Source organism: Crassostrea angulata, chromosome 2 (assembly GCF_025612915.1).
Source record: "Crassostrea angulata isolate pt1a10 chromosome 2, ASM2561291v2, whole genome shotgun sequence".
Classification (NCBI taxonomy): domain Eukaryota; kingdom Metazoa; phylum Mollusca; class Bivalvia; order Ostreida; family Ostreidae; genus Magallana; species Magallana angulata.
Genome location: NC_069112.1, coordinates 28,661,564 through 28,680,810, shown reverse-complemented (window position 1 = coordinate 28,680,810; position 19,247 = coordinate 28,661,564). Strand labels below are relative to the sequence as shown.

The following is a 19,247-nucleotide window of genomic DNA, read 5'->3' as shown; positions in this document are numbered from 1 at the left end:
ACCTGAAAAAAAAAATATTTTTCATTACCTTCATATAAAAAGTGTTCAAGCAAGTTTTAAACCGCTGGATTCTGTCTTCTGTTATAATTTTTTACCTTTTTCCATATCCCACAACAAACCTAATCATACTAGATTTTGAGAAGGAAACCATTCACATTTATCATCAGCAAACAAGAACCCTAGCTTTTCAAAATGTTGCTTAACGTAAATGCTAACAGAATTTGCTCCATCTAAAGAAGATTCAGCTCCAATGCCATCATCTAAAAATGTAATGATTCTCATACCTTTTGCTCTTAAATACTTTAATGGTTCTCTAAGAACTTTCGTAAATATATAGCCAGCAGTGGATAGTGAAAGGTAAAACATTGAAAACATAATAATGAGTTTCCCCATCAATTTCTCATGAAAAGCCAAGAAATTATTTGTATTGATTGGTAATAATAGAAATAAAGCATGAAAAAAAAAATCTTTGTGTTTGTTGAAAATTTCAATATGATGGTAGGCAGATATGAGATCAAATGTGGAAATAAAATCCCCCTTTTTAAAATTCTTTGGATATCGAAGCATCTTTATACCTGTACTTAAACTTATGCAAATGTGGGCTTATATGTCTGCAGTCAAGAACTAAGCGTGGCTTACCGTTTCTGTTCTTTGCAACGGTCAATGAATTTACAACTTTACGAATATTACTGACCTTTGAAACACATCCTTTTCGTAACAGATTTTCCAATTCTGTTGTCACAAATTCTTTGTCGTTCAGCGCAAACCTGTTAGTACGTAACACTTTCGATGGAGGCTCGGTTTTGAATGGAATTCTATAACCTACCTTGATCAATTGAACAATGCATTTATTTGCCCCAATTTCTTCCCATTCTCTCACCTGTGACTTTAAACGACAAACGGGACTAGAAATTGACAAATTTTTTTTATCAACTTTTGCATTCATTTCAATTTCATCTTTTCATTTTTCATCTGTTTTTGGACAGTCTCGGCTCCAATGACCTTTGGCCCCACAGTCACACCTGCCAGGTTGGCTTGTAGAAGTTTTTTCGTCCGTTTCCATGCAAGAGACGGTCTCAACTACTGACCTCTTACAGTCATTTCATGCATAACTTTTACAAGTTTATGCTAATGTATGGTATGCGATTTTAATTATATGCTATGAAATTTGTATGCTATGCATTGTGATTTGTATGCTATGCTATGAGAAATTGAAATGAAGGGCTTAATGATATGGTGTTCTTTGCTATGGTGTGCGACGAGATTTGAACACGCTTCTATCCATACACAGAAGAGTACCACACATTTCGAAGTTATATAATAAGAAGCGAACGTTTACCTCAAACATATTATGTGAACATTTATTTTTTCAAATAAAATCATTTAAAACTGAGTTACAATAATGTTGTATGCTATGCTATGGTATGATATGAAGAATGCGATTCTATGAGATTGTATGCTATGCTATGAGATTTCAATGATATGCGATGAGATTTCAATGCTAGCTATGAGATTTCAATGCTCTGCTATGAGATTTCAATGATATGCTATGCAATGTTGTAACAGATATGCTTAAACCGACTGTATAATAAGGCGCAAATCTGTAAGATTTTCGTCTTGAAAACCTGTCCTCTTCAGCTCTCATTTGGACTTGGTACATTTTCTTTTCGTCGTCCGAATCTGCCACAATCGGATTCGATTTATATTCTTTTACGACTTTCCATCCTAACTGAGAGGAATCTGCCGACTTGATAAGATTTTGTCGATTTTTCACAAGCTCACTACCTTCTGTAATGCTTGACTTGGCTGACTCGACGTTGTCTTCGTTGATAGTGGTCGAATTAAGATGCTCATTTGCTTCTTTCAACTTGGATAACATCCGTGCCTCGTGTTTGCTTTGGTTTTCGTTGCCTTTCTTACGAAAAACATAATGCTCGTTAAGATTCTCTTCAATCCTGTTAAGCTGCGGATTCGAGATTTGCTGAATATTTTGCTGGAAATTTGAAAATTTTGAATCTATCATGTCTGTAAACTGTTTAACAAATCCCCTTGCTGTCGCGTTACGGCCATATAACACTACCACGCGTATCTTACGTAAGCAGTGTACACGTTAAGTAAAAGTCTTAAGTGATCGTATAGTGGTTTTATTCGACAAAAAGCAAACTAAATACACAGTCCCAATTCGGGGATGTCAGAGAGAGATGTTGAGAGTTCGAAAGAGCGTCGGAATTAACCAAACTTGCGAGAAGTTAGTAGTTTTATAATATTTGGGGAAAACAACTATCAAAGTAAAACAAGTGTTCATTGGTTGTTGAAAAGCCCCGTAAGAGGGCGCCACCACCCTGTTACTATGATGCTCCAAGATGGCGTCGAGCTGGTCAGTCAAGAACCCGCCCTCAATCAGTGTTCTTAGGGTCAACCAAGGTTACGACAGATATTTACTAGGGGGAGGGTCACTGTATCGTGACCAATTATTGTCATCTACATGAACCGATCAACGACTAATTGACTTCAATTAGCAGATTGATGTATGTAATTGTTTGGTTTACATTAAACTTTACCCCCTCAGGTTATTTGTGTACTAATCTGGAACCTAATGTCCAATTTGGAAACATACTGACCAGCAAAAGAATGTAATTACAGTCATTAACGGATCATCACCGCAAAACAATATACCCCATAAATGTAAACATGGTAGCTATTGGCTCTCTCTCTGACCTTCCTTTAAAGCAATATAGTCTTTGATGGATACATTATATTCGTGATTCAATTAACATGGAATATACATTAAATAAAGGTATTTACTTTACGAAAGCATTCTATACTGATTCTGAAATAAAATGATAAGTCAATTCACAATAGTTCAAAGAATAATATTTAACGTCCAATCAGTATAGTCAAAGTTATAGGATACGTAAAATATAAAGTCCAATCACCAGTGTTCGATTATATAATTACATGTAACAAGGGCTATTTTGTTACAGCCATATCAACTTCCTCCGCGATAGTTTGAGTTAACTCCATTCTCCTAGCGTCCATCATACAAAATTTTACTTGCTCGGGTAGAGCGTGCGCTAGAAACTGAACTAAAACCTAAGAATTCTACTCAAACACGGCATTCCCAACACTCTTATTTCATTGACTATTACTAAGTATAAAAACGCTACTAAATATACGAAACGGAACTGCCAAAGTTCCGTTTCGGTGCAACAAATTGTTAACATGTCGTTTGGACAACTTAAATTTAAATGAATGTGTCGTGAAAATTTTCAGGTTAATAAATTCCTAAAATTTTATTTAAAAACAAGTGATGCATTGTCCTGGTCATTGATTATTTTTCGACGTTTTAGAATAAAACATGTATAACATTCATAGCATATTAAATACAATATTATTAGGAAATCTCAATTTTTATGAAAAATGACCTTGTTTGTGCTTATGTTTGGTCAATTTACAGTGGCTTGCAAGTGTTCAAAATGTCATAAAAGTCAAACAGTACTAAATGTTATAAAAAAAATTCGATCAACGCATGTTTATAATATTTTTTTTTTAGTTCCCTAAATAGCCTTAGCATCTAAACGTGTCTATTTATTTGTTTAATTTACATTATTCTAAAAGAAAAGATCGGTTGTCCTGTAATTATGACACCTTTTATTGATTGTATCGTTCTAACTTCCTTAACTAGAGTGGTATTGATACAGGTACAATATTAATATAATTTTTGACAAAGAATAAAATTCTTAATTGTCTGAAGATTGTTCATACAAACTCTGCTTATACGTTAATATTAAAAGAAAAAAAATGGTAAATTTAAGGTACCTCATTAAACTGTGAGATTGTTTCTTAAATCATCGGTAATTGAACTGATAATCAAAAATAGCATGACGCACAAGAGATACACAAATCAAATGAATAAATAAGCAGTTTTTTTTTTGTTTTTTGGGGGAGGGGAGGTATGAAACCCAATATTGAATTCAGTTAATATTAACAAAAGACTGATGCTGATTTAAACTCGAGATCTGTGTTCACAAGCTAGATAATGTAACCACTATTTGATAATGTTCAAATAAATCAATCTATACAAATAATTTCACAGAACATTTGAATCGTAACATGTAAATTGTGATGTGTCATAAAACGTGTAAGCCTTGATGTAGTGAGCAACCTCAAGGTTTTTATAGCCAGTTGAAATATTGACCAGACATGTTCTCCATATTTAAAAAATATCTTCCTGGTACTTAACAGTCAAATGATATGTGGTTTAATGACACCAATGGAGTATAAAAACTTATTTTTCTATCTTGCAGGATTATCTTTAGCATTATCATACGGTATGTGCCTTACTACTTATCTGTCTTTCAATCTGTCAGTCAGTCATTCTGTCCAAACTCTTTTTTGATATTTTGTTGTTATGGTTGGGAGAATTGATTTTAACTTTTCACATAGCTATGTAACGATAAACGATAAATCATTTTTGTTGATCAGCAGTTGAAGTTGATGCAGAAATAAATTGTAAGCGACCTTTTTCGAATCGGGTTTTTAATTGAACATTTCATAAATTGTTCTCAAAACGTTTTTGAATTGATATTTTTTTAGTTTTATTGTCGCTACAAATAAATATAGAGGACCGATCAGATCCAACCTAACAGAAAGTAAACCCCAACTTAACCCTGGGTTTACACCGAGTTTAATATAGTGGACCCGTAATACAACCGGAGTAAACCCAGAGTGGACACAGTGAGCAAACCCGGTCAGAAGTATACCCATAGGCACTAACTGTGTATCTGGAATATACCAAGGGCAGTAGGATGGTAAGATTAAAGACGGGTCTGCTTCATACTTCAGTGAGTAAGTTGACCTCAAAAGCAATTTCAAAGTAAACTCAAAGTAAATCCCCGAGTGGATCCAAGTTTTTAAAAAGCAAACCCAAAGTAAACCCCAAAACTAAACCCGGGGTTTAGTTGGGGTTAACTCTGGTGTTGGGTTGGGTCTGATCGGTACTGTACAAGAAAATATGGCTGAATGATAAAAATGTTGACATATTAAGAATGAGTTTACTTAATCTAAATTTTCATTGTGAAAAAATTGCTTAATTTGAACTAAATGATGTCAAGGAAACATTCTCAAATTGTCAAAGAATAGTATTATTGGTGTGTGGGCCTTCGCTTCTCGTAAACTTTGCTGTTTTGTGAAAACCTTAAATATGTACGATTTCTTTATTTTTGGGATGTTTCACAGGATGAATGACCATCTTTAAGTCCTCCTTAAAGATAGCTTAAAGGTGTTTATAGGTAGCTTAAAGACGATCTTTAAGCCACCTTTAAGGTACCTTTAAGCTATATGTATTGCTTAAAGGTGGCTTAAAGAAAGCGTAAAGATGGCTTAAAGGCAGCTTAAAGACTATCTTTAAGTCACCTTTAAGCCACCTTTAAGGACAACTTATAGGTCCTTAATGTCCAAACTTCTTTAAGCCACCTTTAAGCCATTAAAAAAAAATTAATTCAATGTTGTGCTTAATTTCCAACAAAATGTATTAACTTTATGAAAGAAAAGGTATTAAAACGGTTTTTGTTCTAGAAAGAAAAATGAAAAAAAAAACACAAACAAAAAACCGGCCACGGCGAGAATTGAACCCAGGACCCTTAGTTCACTAGCATCACCACACATCCTCTGCGCCACGGCAACTTACATTTATCAGTGGATATTGAATCACTGTGTTGAATGTGTTTACTTGAAAAGATTTTGACAAACAACAATCAATTATATCTAATTTATAAATTACATGCATGCATGTATTTAGAATGAAATACGGAACTTGGTCTTCAGTGAACAAAATTATATTATACCTAAATGGAAACCGTTAGGTTCACGATAGTAGGCTTTCTGACATGTAGTTAATAAATGTAAACCGAGTAGATAAACGTTCATCTTATTTATAGCTATAAAAATGTAAGAAAGAAAATGAAATCATTTCTTTTATTAAATGCATTGATACTATTAGGGTATTTGTTCAATTTTCCGCAATTTCCAGGTTTTCATGATCGCGGCGCCGTTCCAATATGTTTAAATATTTACATGTAATTGTATGTACATGATTTATAAACTATCAATTCTATAACAAACAAAATTACCAATTACCGGTGACGTATTTACTGCATGTGGCAATTGCAAATGACTTGTACATACAATTGTATGATGTGCCAGGCCGGGTATATTTGACATATTTACCCTTATACATATATTTAAATAATCAACCCCTATTTATGATCACCAGTACATTAATTAATTAGCCTCAAGATTTTACTCTTACATACATGTATCGTTAATTTGTAGACGTAACATCTTTGAAACCCAGAGCTAGGAAATAATACTCTGAAAATGAATTACAAATGTAAATTAACTTTTATTCACTAGACTTATCGTATACTCGTACATACTAAAATTCAACGCCTTTAGAAACCCTGACGTGCACCTGGGCACACGACACACCTGTTGTGTATATCTTGTATATTCTGTGTTAGTTCCAGGGGTTTTCTTAAGTTGGACAAACAATAGACTTTAATTAGATATACACAAACATGCACCTGGGCACACGACACAACTGTTGTGTATATCTTGTATATTCTGTGTTAGTTCCAGGGGTTTTCTTAAGTTGTACAAACAATAGACTCTAATTAGATATACACAAACGAACAAAACTATGTCTAGACAAACAAAGCAGTAATATCCTGCCCGATATAACAAAGGCAGTTGAGAGTCTTTTCATCTTTAACATGTATCTAGCAGATCTAGAGTTAGAAATAATGAAAATTCAAAAAAAAATACAAACCTTAAACCGATTAACAAATTAAATCATGCATTTTTGGTTCATTATCTTTATTTTGTTTAATAACCGGATGAACTGAGAGAGAGAGAGAGAGAGAGAGAGAGAGAGAGATTTTTTCACCGATTAATTTATAATAGGAAACAAACATACTTTAATTAGTTTTATGCACATATTAAGATACAGAGACTGCGCTCATCCCTACAATAATTTTGAAACCCCCAAAAAATTATAAAGAATTTTATAACGGCAATCTGCGGTGCTGATGATAGCGATCTGTGTTTAATGGAGCGACGACTAAAACCGCCTGGAACACCCCCCCCCCTTCCTTGGAAATTATATTATCACTTGGATGACCCCCTTCCATCTCTATAAAAGAGCTTTTGCATTTAATATATGTGTTTATTGTTCAGCTTGATCAATATTGACTTAAAGGCCACTTAAAGACAGTGTAAAGGCAGTGTAAAGAGAGCGTAAATGCCACTTAAAGATGCTTAAAGGTGGCTTAAAGAAGTTTGAACATTAAGGACCTATAAGCACTTGCTTAAAGGTGACTTAAAGGCGGCTTAAAGGTCGTATAGCCTTTAAGCTCCTTTAAGTCACCTTTAAGCCACCTTTAAGGACTTAAAGGTGGTTTTTCGTCCTGTGTTTACTACCTTTCGAGTTTCACTGTGAAATATGTCGTTTATATTCCTAAGTTTGTAACCATTTCCTTATTCTTTTAGTTGTTACATTTACGTTTCTATTTTTTTTTACTATAGAACGTATATTCACGACGTACATGTATCTTATGTCGCACACTAGTATCTATTAATATGTCCCATTGTTGTGATTCTAGATTTGTTCAGATTTACAATGTGCTTGCAGATGACTTGTCCTTCAACACACACGCCACACAATCACATACATATTCAGACTGGAACTTGTTCTATGCTAGTTCTGCAGTTGATAGAAATACATCAACGTGTATGAGGCCACGAGAAATAGGGCGCAATTCTCAAGAGAAGACGGTATGGTGGAAAGTGGATCTTGGTGGAGTGTACAACATTTACAGCATCAACATCTTGTTTAAGAACTACGACGGTTTCGGTATGTACTCATATAGAAATCGATACTGAAATGAAAATGAATTATTTAAAAAAAAGTTTTGATGACATTATTTAATCACTGGTGCTAAATTATATATGGCAGTAAATGATGCTACGCTCTGTAATCAGACAATCTTTTATTTTATGAACAAACATATAATATGAGAGATATGGCGAGAAACAGGAGATTAAAAGATAGAAATAGGGAAGGGAAGGAAAAAATAACAGGATAGTAAACTACGGCAACTTACATTTTCTTTAATTTAATATATATAGATAATTACTTTTGGAGGAATTGCCCCTCCCTATCATTCATCATTTTAAGGGAAGCATTAAAAATTTGCAATTAACATTGAAATTTAAAAAGTATAAGTTTTAGAAGTTTTAGGCATCCCATACACACACGGATTAGGATTTTGAAGACAGCATTTGTTTCCTTTTCCTTTAATTGTTTGTCAAGATGTTGGATAAATCTGCCCCGCCCCAGCCCCTTTTAAAAATGATGGTACATACACATATGTTATATAGATTTTGTCCTTATCGATATCAAATATTCTAATTATCTGACATATTTTGATTTTTTCTTTATTTACAATTTTAAAATTCAAGCATATTAAATCAATATTTGCATAATTTCATTTTTTTGTATGTTTCTTCACTTTCTTTCCATGCTATTTTCATGCACATACTCATTCAAAAACCAAAAGTAAATGGTAGTTCTTGACAAGGTCGTTTATTAAAATAAATGAGCCAAACAAAGATAAAAAAAAACAATTATAATATTGATAGAAAATCATATCTGTTTAATTTAATGATACACTTTTAAACAACAAAAATATACCAACTCTGATTGTTCATATTCCCTTCGCCGAAATTTTGACGATGCATTAGTTCAGCAGGTTTCTTATCTACATTCGTAGATTTTTTTCAAACAGTATATTCAACACATCAAAATCAACCACTTCCTTGTTTTTTTCTTTATAGACATTAGTACAATTGCAAATATGTTGTTTTATTGTTTCTATTTTTCAGCAATCATTTGCAATTATCTTGCTTTTTATCAAATAATAATTCTCAGGAAGAATTCTGTGTAGAACTCTGTACTGTAGCTATTGAACAGAATTATCATTAGTTGTCACAACACATGTTTTAAAAGTCTTGTATGCAATTTTTTTCTATATGGAATTGTATTGTTTAATCATGAAATTGCAGTTGGGACAACATCAGTATAGTTCAAGGTTTTGTTTACGACCTTGGTTCAATTTTTTTTCAATGAAATCACTTAAATATACTTTAGTATAACAGGATCATTTTTTTTTCAATATTTACTCTTTTCACATAAACTGTATTTATGAATTTTGAAATACCACAAATGATACTGTTGTATTGCATAACGTATGAATCATACATAAACAAAGGATTACATAAGTCAAAAAGCTCCATTTTCAGATAATAAAAATTCTAACTAAATTAATACCGTGTTGGTACCATACATTAGAAAAGAATCAATTATTGGCAACTGTAATACAAGGGTTGTATTTTAAAATGTAAATCCGATACTTGATAAATAATGAAAAATGATATAAATGAATAATTATAAAAAATAAATCAAAGTGTTTAAGAGTGTAATGGATTAAGCGTCCTATTAGACTTTGTCATCCAACTTCTATAATTACATGCAGACGTTTGAATTGCTCATGTACCTTGAACTTAACATTTTTGCAATCAATAAGTTTTCTTTATTAGATACAGGGTGTCCCAAAACATATGTTACACTTTTAAACTGTTATAAAATTGTAATACCTTAAGTTACAATTATGAAATCTACAACATAAAACAAAAGAGTTCTAAACTTTTTGTTAAGCATACATTTTTTACAGTTTCTTTGTTAATCACCCAAAAATTTCTTTGGAATAACATAGTGTCATTTTACAACATATGTACCAAATGACGTACCTTTGCCTTCAACATCGTTTGAACACGATTTCTGAAGTTTTTTATCACAGCTTTACATGTATCAACAGAGATTGATGTTATTTCTCGTGTAATTGCTGTTTTTAGGTCCTCTGTTGTTTCTGGGGAAGGAGAGTATACTCTCTGTCTTTAAAATAACCACACAAAAAGAAACCAAGGGGGTTTAGATCGGGGGAGTGCGGTGGCCAAACATTTGCTGTACGATAAGAAATGTATTGATCACCAAATGTGTTGTCAAACCACTGAAGAACACAACCCGTGTGTGGCGTAGCACCATCCTGTTGAAACCACACATCATCAAAATTTACAACTTTTCGTCTAAGGGCTGGAAGAAACTTAGATTTCATTAACTTTAAATATCGTTCAGAATTTACTGTCACTGCCTCGCCTTCGATGTCTTCAAAGAAAAAAGGGCCAATAATTCCAGTTGAACTTAGTGCAGCCCAAACAGTGACTTTCTCACAGTTACGAGGTTTTTCCACATAAAAATTGGGTTTTGCCTAACCCCAGAATCTAAAATTCTGTTTATTAACAACATTATTGAGATGGAAGTGGGCTTCATCGGAAAAACATATGGCATCTGTTAAATTTTCAGAGTCTGGTCTACTTAAAATCCAATGGGCAAACTCTAAACGACTTCTAATGTCTGTCCCTTTTAAATGCTGCATCACACTTATCTTGTAAGGAATCAGTTTTAAATCAAATTTGAGTATTCTATGAACACTGGATTTACTGACATTGCCATCTAGTTCATGCAGTACACGTCTTACTGACTTTTGTGGAGTTTCAATGATAAGTCTATCAATGGCATCAATGTTCTCTTTAGTACGGACACTCCTTGGTCTCCCAATACCAGAATTTTGCCTTGTGTCACTTATAGTGCCTTTACCTTCAAACCTCCTCACAAGTCTGTATATTAGCATTCTGTTGAGCATTTTCATTTCAGGATGTCGTTTTCTCATTGTTTTTATGACTAAAGTCACAGATTTACACTCATAGTAAAGTTTGACAATTTCTGCCAGCTGTTCACATGAAGGTTCCATCTTGATAAGTGTGATGACATCATTATGACGTCATAATTACCTGATTGTTCAACATAATTTCCCAAACTTTTCTCAAATGAAATTAAAACTTATACACTAGATGTTGATAAAAAATCATTAAAATTGCTTTTAATCTAATAAAGTTATTGATGATTAAAAGTGTAACATATGTTTTGGGACACCCTGTATAATAGATATATATGTCAATAAATACTAAGCACTCCAACAAGGTGTTCATTCACAACGTTATTGAAGGAGAGGACGGGATGATTTAAGCAATGCAATATTAGTTTTAATTTAGTAGTCATTGAAATAACCCACTACCGATTGATTCAAAGATATTATGCAGTGCCGTGAAAAAATTTAAATTGATATTTATATTTTAATAAAAGCAAGGAAAATACAGCATCCTCATTGTAAAACATAAACTAATGTGCTATTGTTTTAACGGTGAAATGAATTTTGCAGGCAAAATAAAATGTGTTTATTATAAGAGTATATATGGTTCCCATACCTTACTCTGCTTTTTTGTAAAAGAATCAATAGTCTGATATATTTAGATTAAAAAATATACGCATTATGTATGAAACAAAATTTGTAAATGTAAAACGAAATGCTTCATACAAAGCAACGAAACTATTTTAAAGAAAAGATTTTAGTTAGTTTAGTTAATGTTTTTTTTTTTCAAATTAGACAATAGAATACACTATCTACAACAAAATGTCCAATTACTGTTATAATAGTACACTTCACTTCCAGTTTATTAAATAATGAAAAAATAAAGCCAGCAGAACTATTGCATTTTTATTTGTTAAATAACCCAAACAATGACGATGATTCAAGAAAAAAAAAAGCTCTGCTATACTCTGTCCGAAGATATTCTCGATTCACATTTTGCTTAATTGCTCGATATTTATAAATACCACAGGTTTCAAATGATATTCACCCAAAAGTATGAAACATTTCTACGATTTCTCCATTTAAACGCCCCTATAGCCTATCAGGTTTCAATACACGGTTAAAAATGATATAGGTCCACGGTGATTTTGCATTGCAGCATACCTGGTTAATAAGGTTAAAAAATTGCGCGAGGCATTCCAAGTGACTGAAAAAAAGATGTACAAGTTGTTGTCCTTTAAAAAAGGACTGCAATACGTGGACCATACGCATGTGTTTCTAACGAAAACTTGTAAGCCTTAAAATTATCAGAGATTCCACCGACTCTAGCCCCATGATTTTTACCACTAAATTGGTACGTTGTATTACGTATATGTATAGCCCTTTTTTTATCTCAGAATTTAAAGGGTTCATACTTCTTAAATAATTATTATCTATATGAATGAAGATTGCATTGATATAGTATCAGGCATTTCATATTTTGCTGCATTTTTCTTCAGATTTTAACTTTTATACAGTGGCATAATTATTCAATTATCTATTATAAACAGTCACATAATTATTCAATCATACTTAAATGCTTAAAAAAATTTAATTGGGAAATACTCTAGCATCGCCTTTTGTAAAAGTAAAGTTAGGTTTTGTTTGATGTCTGTTGTAGTTTTGGAAACTTCTGTACTGTTTACCGACAACTTTACAATTACAGCGCCTTTGAACGTATGTTTTTATATGGCATAGAATCCCGATCCTGATTCAGATAAACGTTTGCTAGCCTTGGTTCCCTGATTCCCATTACGCACAGGAACCAGGATTGAATTTTCCCCATAGCATCCGGTTTAACCTCGCTTATATATTTTCTGCGTGGACAAAAAATCCCTTTTATAAATCTCTATAAAAAATCTGTTTTCGTTCCTGTAAATTTTTCCGAATAAAAATGATAACGTTTCAAGAAAGACATCTTGGTTATTTTTCTCTTCATTGATTTTAATTACACCTCTTTTACAGGTATGTGTATTTATTTTTTAAAAATCGGCGGAATATGCTGCCTATATAATTTAGGACAGACTATATATTAATATATCCACAATTATATTATCCATAAACGTTTTCAACTGTTTATGTAGAAGACAGACAGAGAGGACGTGTTGCTGGATTTTCCCTTTATGTATCCACCACTGGTAATATACATGGTTCTTTTCTGTGTTACAAAGACGGGCCTCAGTTACCGCCCCTGAATTTTACAACCACGTGTACAGAACATGGACGTTACGTGATATTTTACAACGAGCGATTTGATGGAGTGAGCTATCCAGAGGGATACGCAATCATAAATGTTTTTAATGAGCTTTGTGAGGTCGTCATCCAAGGTACATATTTTGAATTTTAAGATGCATTGCACAGTACGCAAAATATAACAAAAAAGCATTATTATTTAATTTGTTGACATAATCGATTCTTTATAATTTTTGTTAACCATATCAGCAAAGTATTACTTTTAATTTCAAATGGAAAAAAATGATAATCATTAATCCTACTGGATGAAAAACTGTTATTCAGTCAACTGGAATATGGCTGAAAGGTAACTCAGAGGTGACTGAATTACATAGCTTGGCATTCAACAACACTTCCAGGCATTTTGGTTAACATTTATTTGACTAAATGACAGAGTTTCACTGTCAGTCGAAAACTCAAACCGGATGGCCCGCGTAAAACAAATCAATTGAATCTACGCTAAGAAAAAGTTGAATGAAATATTTTAAGTTATTTTATCACAAAAAACGGAACAAAAGAACAATGATCGAGTATAGTTTCAAGCTTATGAATATATGAAAAAGGGAAAAACCACTTCCAGATAGCACGGGAAAAGAATTTTTTTTGTAAAATTGATAAATTTGACCCCGTCTTTCAGTCCTTTAAGTACTTTTTATATTTGACATAGGATGTAAAAAACTAAACGTATATGGCAGTAACTGTGACATATCATGTCCCATCAACTGTAAAGACAACACATGTAACATTCTGAATGGAAACTGTTTTGGGTGTAAATCTGGATGGAGAGGACTGTCTTGTAACTCAAGTATGATTAATTGTATATATTTATATTTTTTGTAAAGGGGAAGAGGTTCTGGTATAACATGCGCCCTATATAACATGATTCAGCATATGTCATGTCATGAGCATAACTGTCTTTAAGGGTTCAGTGTTGAAATGACTTTGTTAAGGTAACAAAGAATATAAGTTTGTATGAAAAAGATTTTAAGAACAAAACTTTTTTTTTCCAACGCTTATTATCGTTTTGGGCTAACATGTACGTACTATTAGCAGTTCTTAAAGAAAACATGTCATTTTATTATATTTTCTGAGTGACCACAATTTGTTAGTTTGGATTGCAATTGCCTAACAAAAGTGTTATTCGGTACAAATATGGTTGGTGGACTTTCCATTTCGGTTGTTGTTGCAGCATACTTTTGCTTAACAAAGAGAGCATGATGTAAACGTTTTTAACGAATAGAATGTAGCCAGGGATTGTACGGTGACAACTGTAGTCAACTCTGTGTAGGACACTGTAGAGACGGTATTACCTGTGATCACGTAAACGGACAGTGTGAAGGAGGGTGTGATACTGGGTGGACAGGATCTATGTGCAAAAGGCGTAATTTTGTATATATTTTAAAAAATAGTACTATCTTACCCCATTTTTTCCTAATTAAAAAACAAGCCCTACATTTCAAAATCACATTAAAAGACAAGATGAGAGATTCTGGATTGTTTTATACCTGGATGTCAATCAGAATGTAATCATTTTGAATTCTATTTTCTATATAGTTAATCATAAGTAGGGCATAGAAAAATATTAAATTCCTTTCATAGTTTAGGGGAAAATAAATACCTTTCAAAAATGATTCTAACAATAATCATTTCTATTTCCATTTTTATTTCGTGCCCTTATACTGCTTTAGAATGTGATGACGATAACTATGGTTACAATTGTGTCAACAACTGTAGTGGTCACTGTCTGAATGGTTCTTTGTGTAACAAACAGACCGGTCACTGTGACAAGGGGTGTGACCCGGGATATACCAACAGAAAATGTAACAGAGGTATGGTTTAACTCGTGTCTAAATACCTTCATCTTTTATTATCATCTTACAGTTTTGATAAAGTCGATATAAATAATATATACTTGCACATGACAATCTTCATACAAAAATCCTTTGAATGAATTATTTTTAAAGAAATGCAAATCGAAAATATTCTAAACCTTTTGTCATTTCTTGGTATTTCAGAATGTGTCAAGTCGTATGGAAAGAACTGCCAATACCCGTGTAGTCAACATTGTATAAACCAAACATGCGACAGATTTACTGGAAAATGTTTATCCTGGTGTCAAGAGGGTTTTTATGGAGAAATGTGTAATCAAGGTATCATTGTATTAAAATAATTTATATTAACATATCTACCTGTTATTCTAGGGGCGCAAATTAATTTCCGTCTTTTAACATAAAATCTACTATACCTTGACCTTTTTCCTGGGACATGTATTGTAAATTATAAAGTTGAAATATTTGTATACGAATATCGTTGTAGAAAGTCAACAAAGAGAAGATGTTACACCTTGGATAGTTGCATTTGCCATAGTACTCTTCATTGTAGTGCTTATTATCACAGGCGGCCTTGTGTGCTTTTGGTAATAATCCCTTAGTATGCCAAATACATTTAAAATATAACGATATCATTGAACACAATTTAAAACAATATGCTCATTATTTTTTCAGGATACTTTATAAAAAACTATTTGACGGTAATATACGCTTATGCTGGAAGTTTTTGTATAAACCAAACAAAATAATTACAACACCAACCAGCGACAACAAAGAAGCAAACCCTAATTCCAACTCCAACTACCAAGAACTAAACCCACATACATGTACAAACTATGCAGAACTAAAGCCGAGTAATATCTACCAAGAACTTAAGCTACCCTATGTTGACGAAAATCAGTATCAAAACACAACACTATGATAACATTACATTTAATTTGTGTGTGTATAAATGTTTTTTAACTCAATGATTGAATAACTCTGCAACAAACAAATCAAATACACCTTAATACATTGATATGTGACAAAGTCAACTGCTGACCTAGATATTAAACTACTCAATTTATTGATTATAATCAGGTTTATACCATTCATGGCCATTCACTTATTAAAAACATGGTGCTAATATACGTATCTCACCTTTCAAATACTCTTTAAAAAATTTTGCTTCACCCATGCTTACTTACAATGTTTTGTTGCTATTCAATTTTAAATTTTGCAATTTATGTATTAAATACTATGAAATGTCGAAATGATAAGCGAAGCGTCGGTTAATGACGGCCATATTCTCTAATATTATTTTTCACCGAACAAATATAGAAATATATGAGGCAATCACGTGCTATGTGTAAACCAATGAAAGTGTGATATTTCATTCCAAGGGAAAACACACATATATATATATATATATATATATATATATATATATATATATATATATATATATATATATATATATATATATATAATGCTTGGAATAGTAAAAAGGGTTGTCAGTAAGGTGTTAATAACAACAATTTTTCATTAACAGACCTTGATTGTTCTCGGGGTTTTTTTTTAATTTGACATAATGTTGCATAATATATTCTGAAACTTGTTACACAAAAAACTAGATAATTTGATTGAACGAAATTACTTTACTACAAATGATTTGAAGTAGGATTTTGTTGGATGGTTAGAAAAAAGCTGTACGATTGATGATTAATACATGTGGGAATGATGTAACCTGGTTTTTACTGGATTGATCAAATGCAATTTTATCAGTTTTTTGAACTGAACTACTGAACATAATGTTCGAGGTGTATATTTTAGGTGTTTATTTAAACTAAATGCGGGAAGTAAACGCGTCATTTATTGTTGGATTCTCTAATACCGACCGCGAGACTGTTTCCTTACAATCCAAACCTTTTGAGACCATTTTGTAATATAAGTATTTATTGACACAGTGAAATAAATGATACTTGTATTATACATACAATTTTTTTTAGGTCATAAGGAGTTATAGAAGGGAAGTCTTTATCTGTTTGGCGGAAATTGTGTTTGACTTTGACAATTCAAATACAAGATAGCGTATATATTATCTATACAGGAAATTAACAATTGTTTCATGATTAACCAATAATGTTTAAAATGGGCGACCAAGCCGGAACATTTTAACTAATTTACTACTTGGGTCAAGTAAACATTAATATTTAGAAGTTTGTTGGTTAATAACTGCACAATGATTGATATTTCATGTTTTCACAGAGTTACAGAAATTTGTGATTAACATTGCTTTAAATAACAGCTGGCATTAATTCTTAATACAGAATTTGTAATTAAATGTATATCTTCTTGACAAAAATCAAAACTTAGTGTGATAGAAAATTAAAATTTAAAATCAAATTTTAAATTAAAATTTGTATTGCATTATGAGGTCCTATTTAACCACATAAGTTGAAAACCGTAGAAAATAATATCCCTAAACATTTTACTCTCTAAAGAGACAGTACAGCTGAAAACATGTGTGTGTATACCTTCAGATTTACCTATTGCATCGTCAGGAAATAAGAAATAACGTTGATTGTAATAGTTGAAATACATAGAAATCCCTTTCACATACCTAATTAACGTAATTATGAGCTTCCGGAAATTTAAGGGTCGTACAAACCGGAATGATCTTATATCGTTTATTTGTATAACGTGGACTTTGATTGACAGTAATTGACACGTGCTGAAAACTACATTATCTTCGTCCGACTACGGTCATACGGTTATACGCGGTTAAAGGGACTCTCTAAACGGAACACATCCTCACTTACTCGATAATTTATAAATGGTTTACTAATTTCTGTTCATTTTAAAATAAACAGACATAAATATGTCAAATAACCCCTCAAGGGGCCTCATTTACAAAAATGAATTCAGGTTGTAGCAACTCCTATGATAAACAGGAAAAATACATGCTTACAAAATCATAATTGTGGTTATTTTAAAAAACTTTGAACAACTTTTACCTGGGAGAAGTAAAACATACATATTTTTATCAACAAACATGTCCAGGAGAATCTTTGCGAGCCCTTGCCTGTGTTTGGTTTACAGTAAATACGCATGCGTAATAATATAGAAGGCTGAACCTGTAACACGTTGCGATGTAAATGAGCAATAGGTTATACATAATTATTAATTTTAATGAAATAATTAGATTTATTTCATGGAGAACTTTGTAATTTTCTGAAAATTTATACATTATACATTCATGAGTACTACAAAAATACCAAACCCGATCGGAAAATTTTTCAAGTCGGTTTTTAGACGGGGTCTCGTGATCCCGTCTATTAGTTTACTGTCAGCCGAAGTCTCAAACCGGAAGGCACGCGTAGAACACATGAATTGAGTCTAAGCGTAAGAAAATAGTGCAGAAACTTTTCATGCATTTCAGTGAATATATATCATAAACACACGCATTAAATCGTTTTATATCCTCTATGTATTAACCAAATTATATAAAGAAAATTATCAGATAGCTTTATCAATCATATTATTCTCGCTCGGGTTCAATAGACTAATCAATGGTCTAATCTGTTGGTTTTCTGATTTGGCAACACAGCAACGTTCACAGTTCTTGCAATGTTCTTTGATCTCACTAAACATTCTAGGCCAATAAGATCGGTCTTTAATAACACTGAATGATCTTTCGATTTCCTGGTGACCAAGGTTGCCATGACACTGTTTAAGATGTTCCCCTTTCAGTGAAGATGGTAAAACGTACTGTTTGGTTTCTCCATTAACCGGATCACACACAGTTCTGTAAAGTATTCCGTTATCCATACTTAAACGATCCCACTGCCTGAGAAGAATATTCACAGCCTTTTCACAGTTTTTCCTTTCTTCTTTCGTTGGATATACTCCCTGTTTCCAGAACTTTAAAAAAACTGATGAATGTCTTTGTCCTGAGACTGTAAGCGTTTCAGATCACTTTGACTGTATTGACAAAGTGAACATTGCATTTCAACACATCTCACATCGGATGATCCTTGACACAATCTCTGTTGCACACACATAGCATTTTTGGAATTTAAGAAGACCAGAGATTTCCTAGACTGGTTGATAAGGTAAGTATTCCTTCTTCACTCACTGACTTACGTGAAAGAGCATCTGCATTCGAATTGTGTTTTCCACTGCGATATTTGATTTCAAAGTTGAAGAGAGCCAACTGCGAGACCCAGCGTTGTTCGTATGCACTGAATTTAGAAGACTGTAGATATTGTCGGTATAAACGGTAAAAGAAGAGTTCACTAAATAATCCCGAAATTTGTCGGTAATACTCCAATACAATGCT

The 19,247-nt window shown here is 32.6% G+C and overlaps 1 protein-coding gene and 1 pseudogene across 1 annotated transcript; one reads left to right on the top strand and one right to left on the bottom strand.

Moving 5' to 3' along the window:
* Positions 1 to 541: 541 nt before the first annotated feature.
* LOC128174133 (uncharacterized) lies at positions 542 to 3,039 on the bottom strand (annotated as a pseudogene).
* A 1,234-nt stretch (positions 3,040 to 4,273) lies between these two features.
* LOC128171694 (cell death abnormality protein 1-like) lies at positions 4,274 to 15,848 on the top strand. The gene is made up of 9 exons (XM_052837464.1): positions 4,274 to 4,331; positions 7,691 to 7,912; positions 12,950 to 13,192; positions 13,765 to 13,902; positions 14,338 to 14,478; positions 14,786 to 14,926; positions 15,113 to 15,247; positions 15,414 to 15,513; positions 15,602 to 15,848. Exons 1-9 carry the CDS (start codon positions 4,274 to 4,276, stop codon positions 15,846 to 15,848), a joined length of 1,425 nt encoding a protein of 474 aa, XP_052693424.1.
* The last annotated feature ends 3,399 nt before the right edge of the window (positions 15,849 to 19,247 follow it).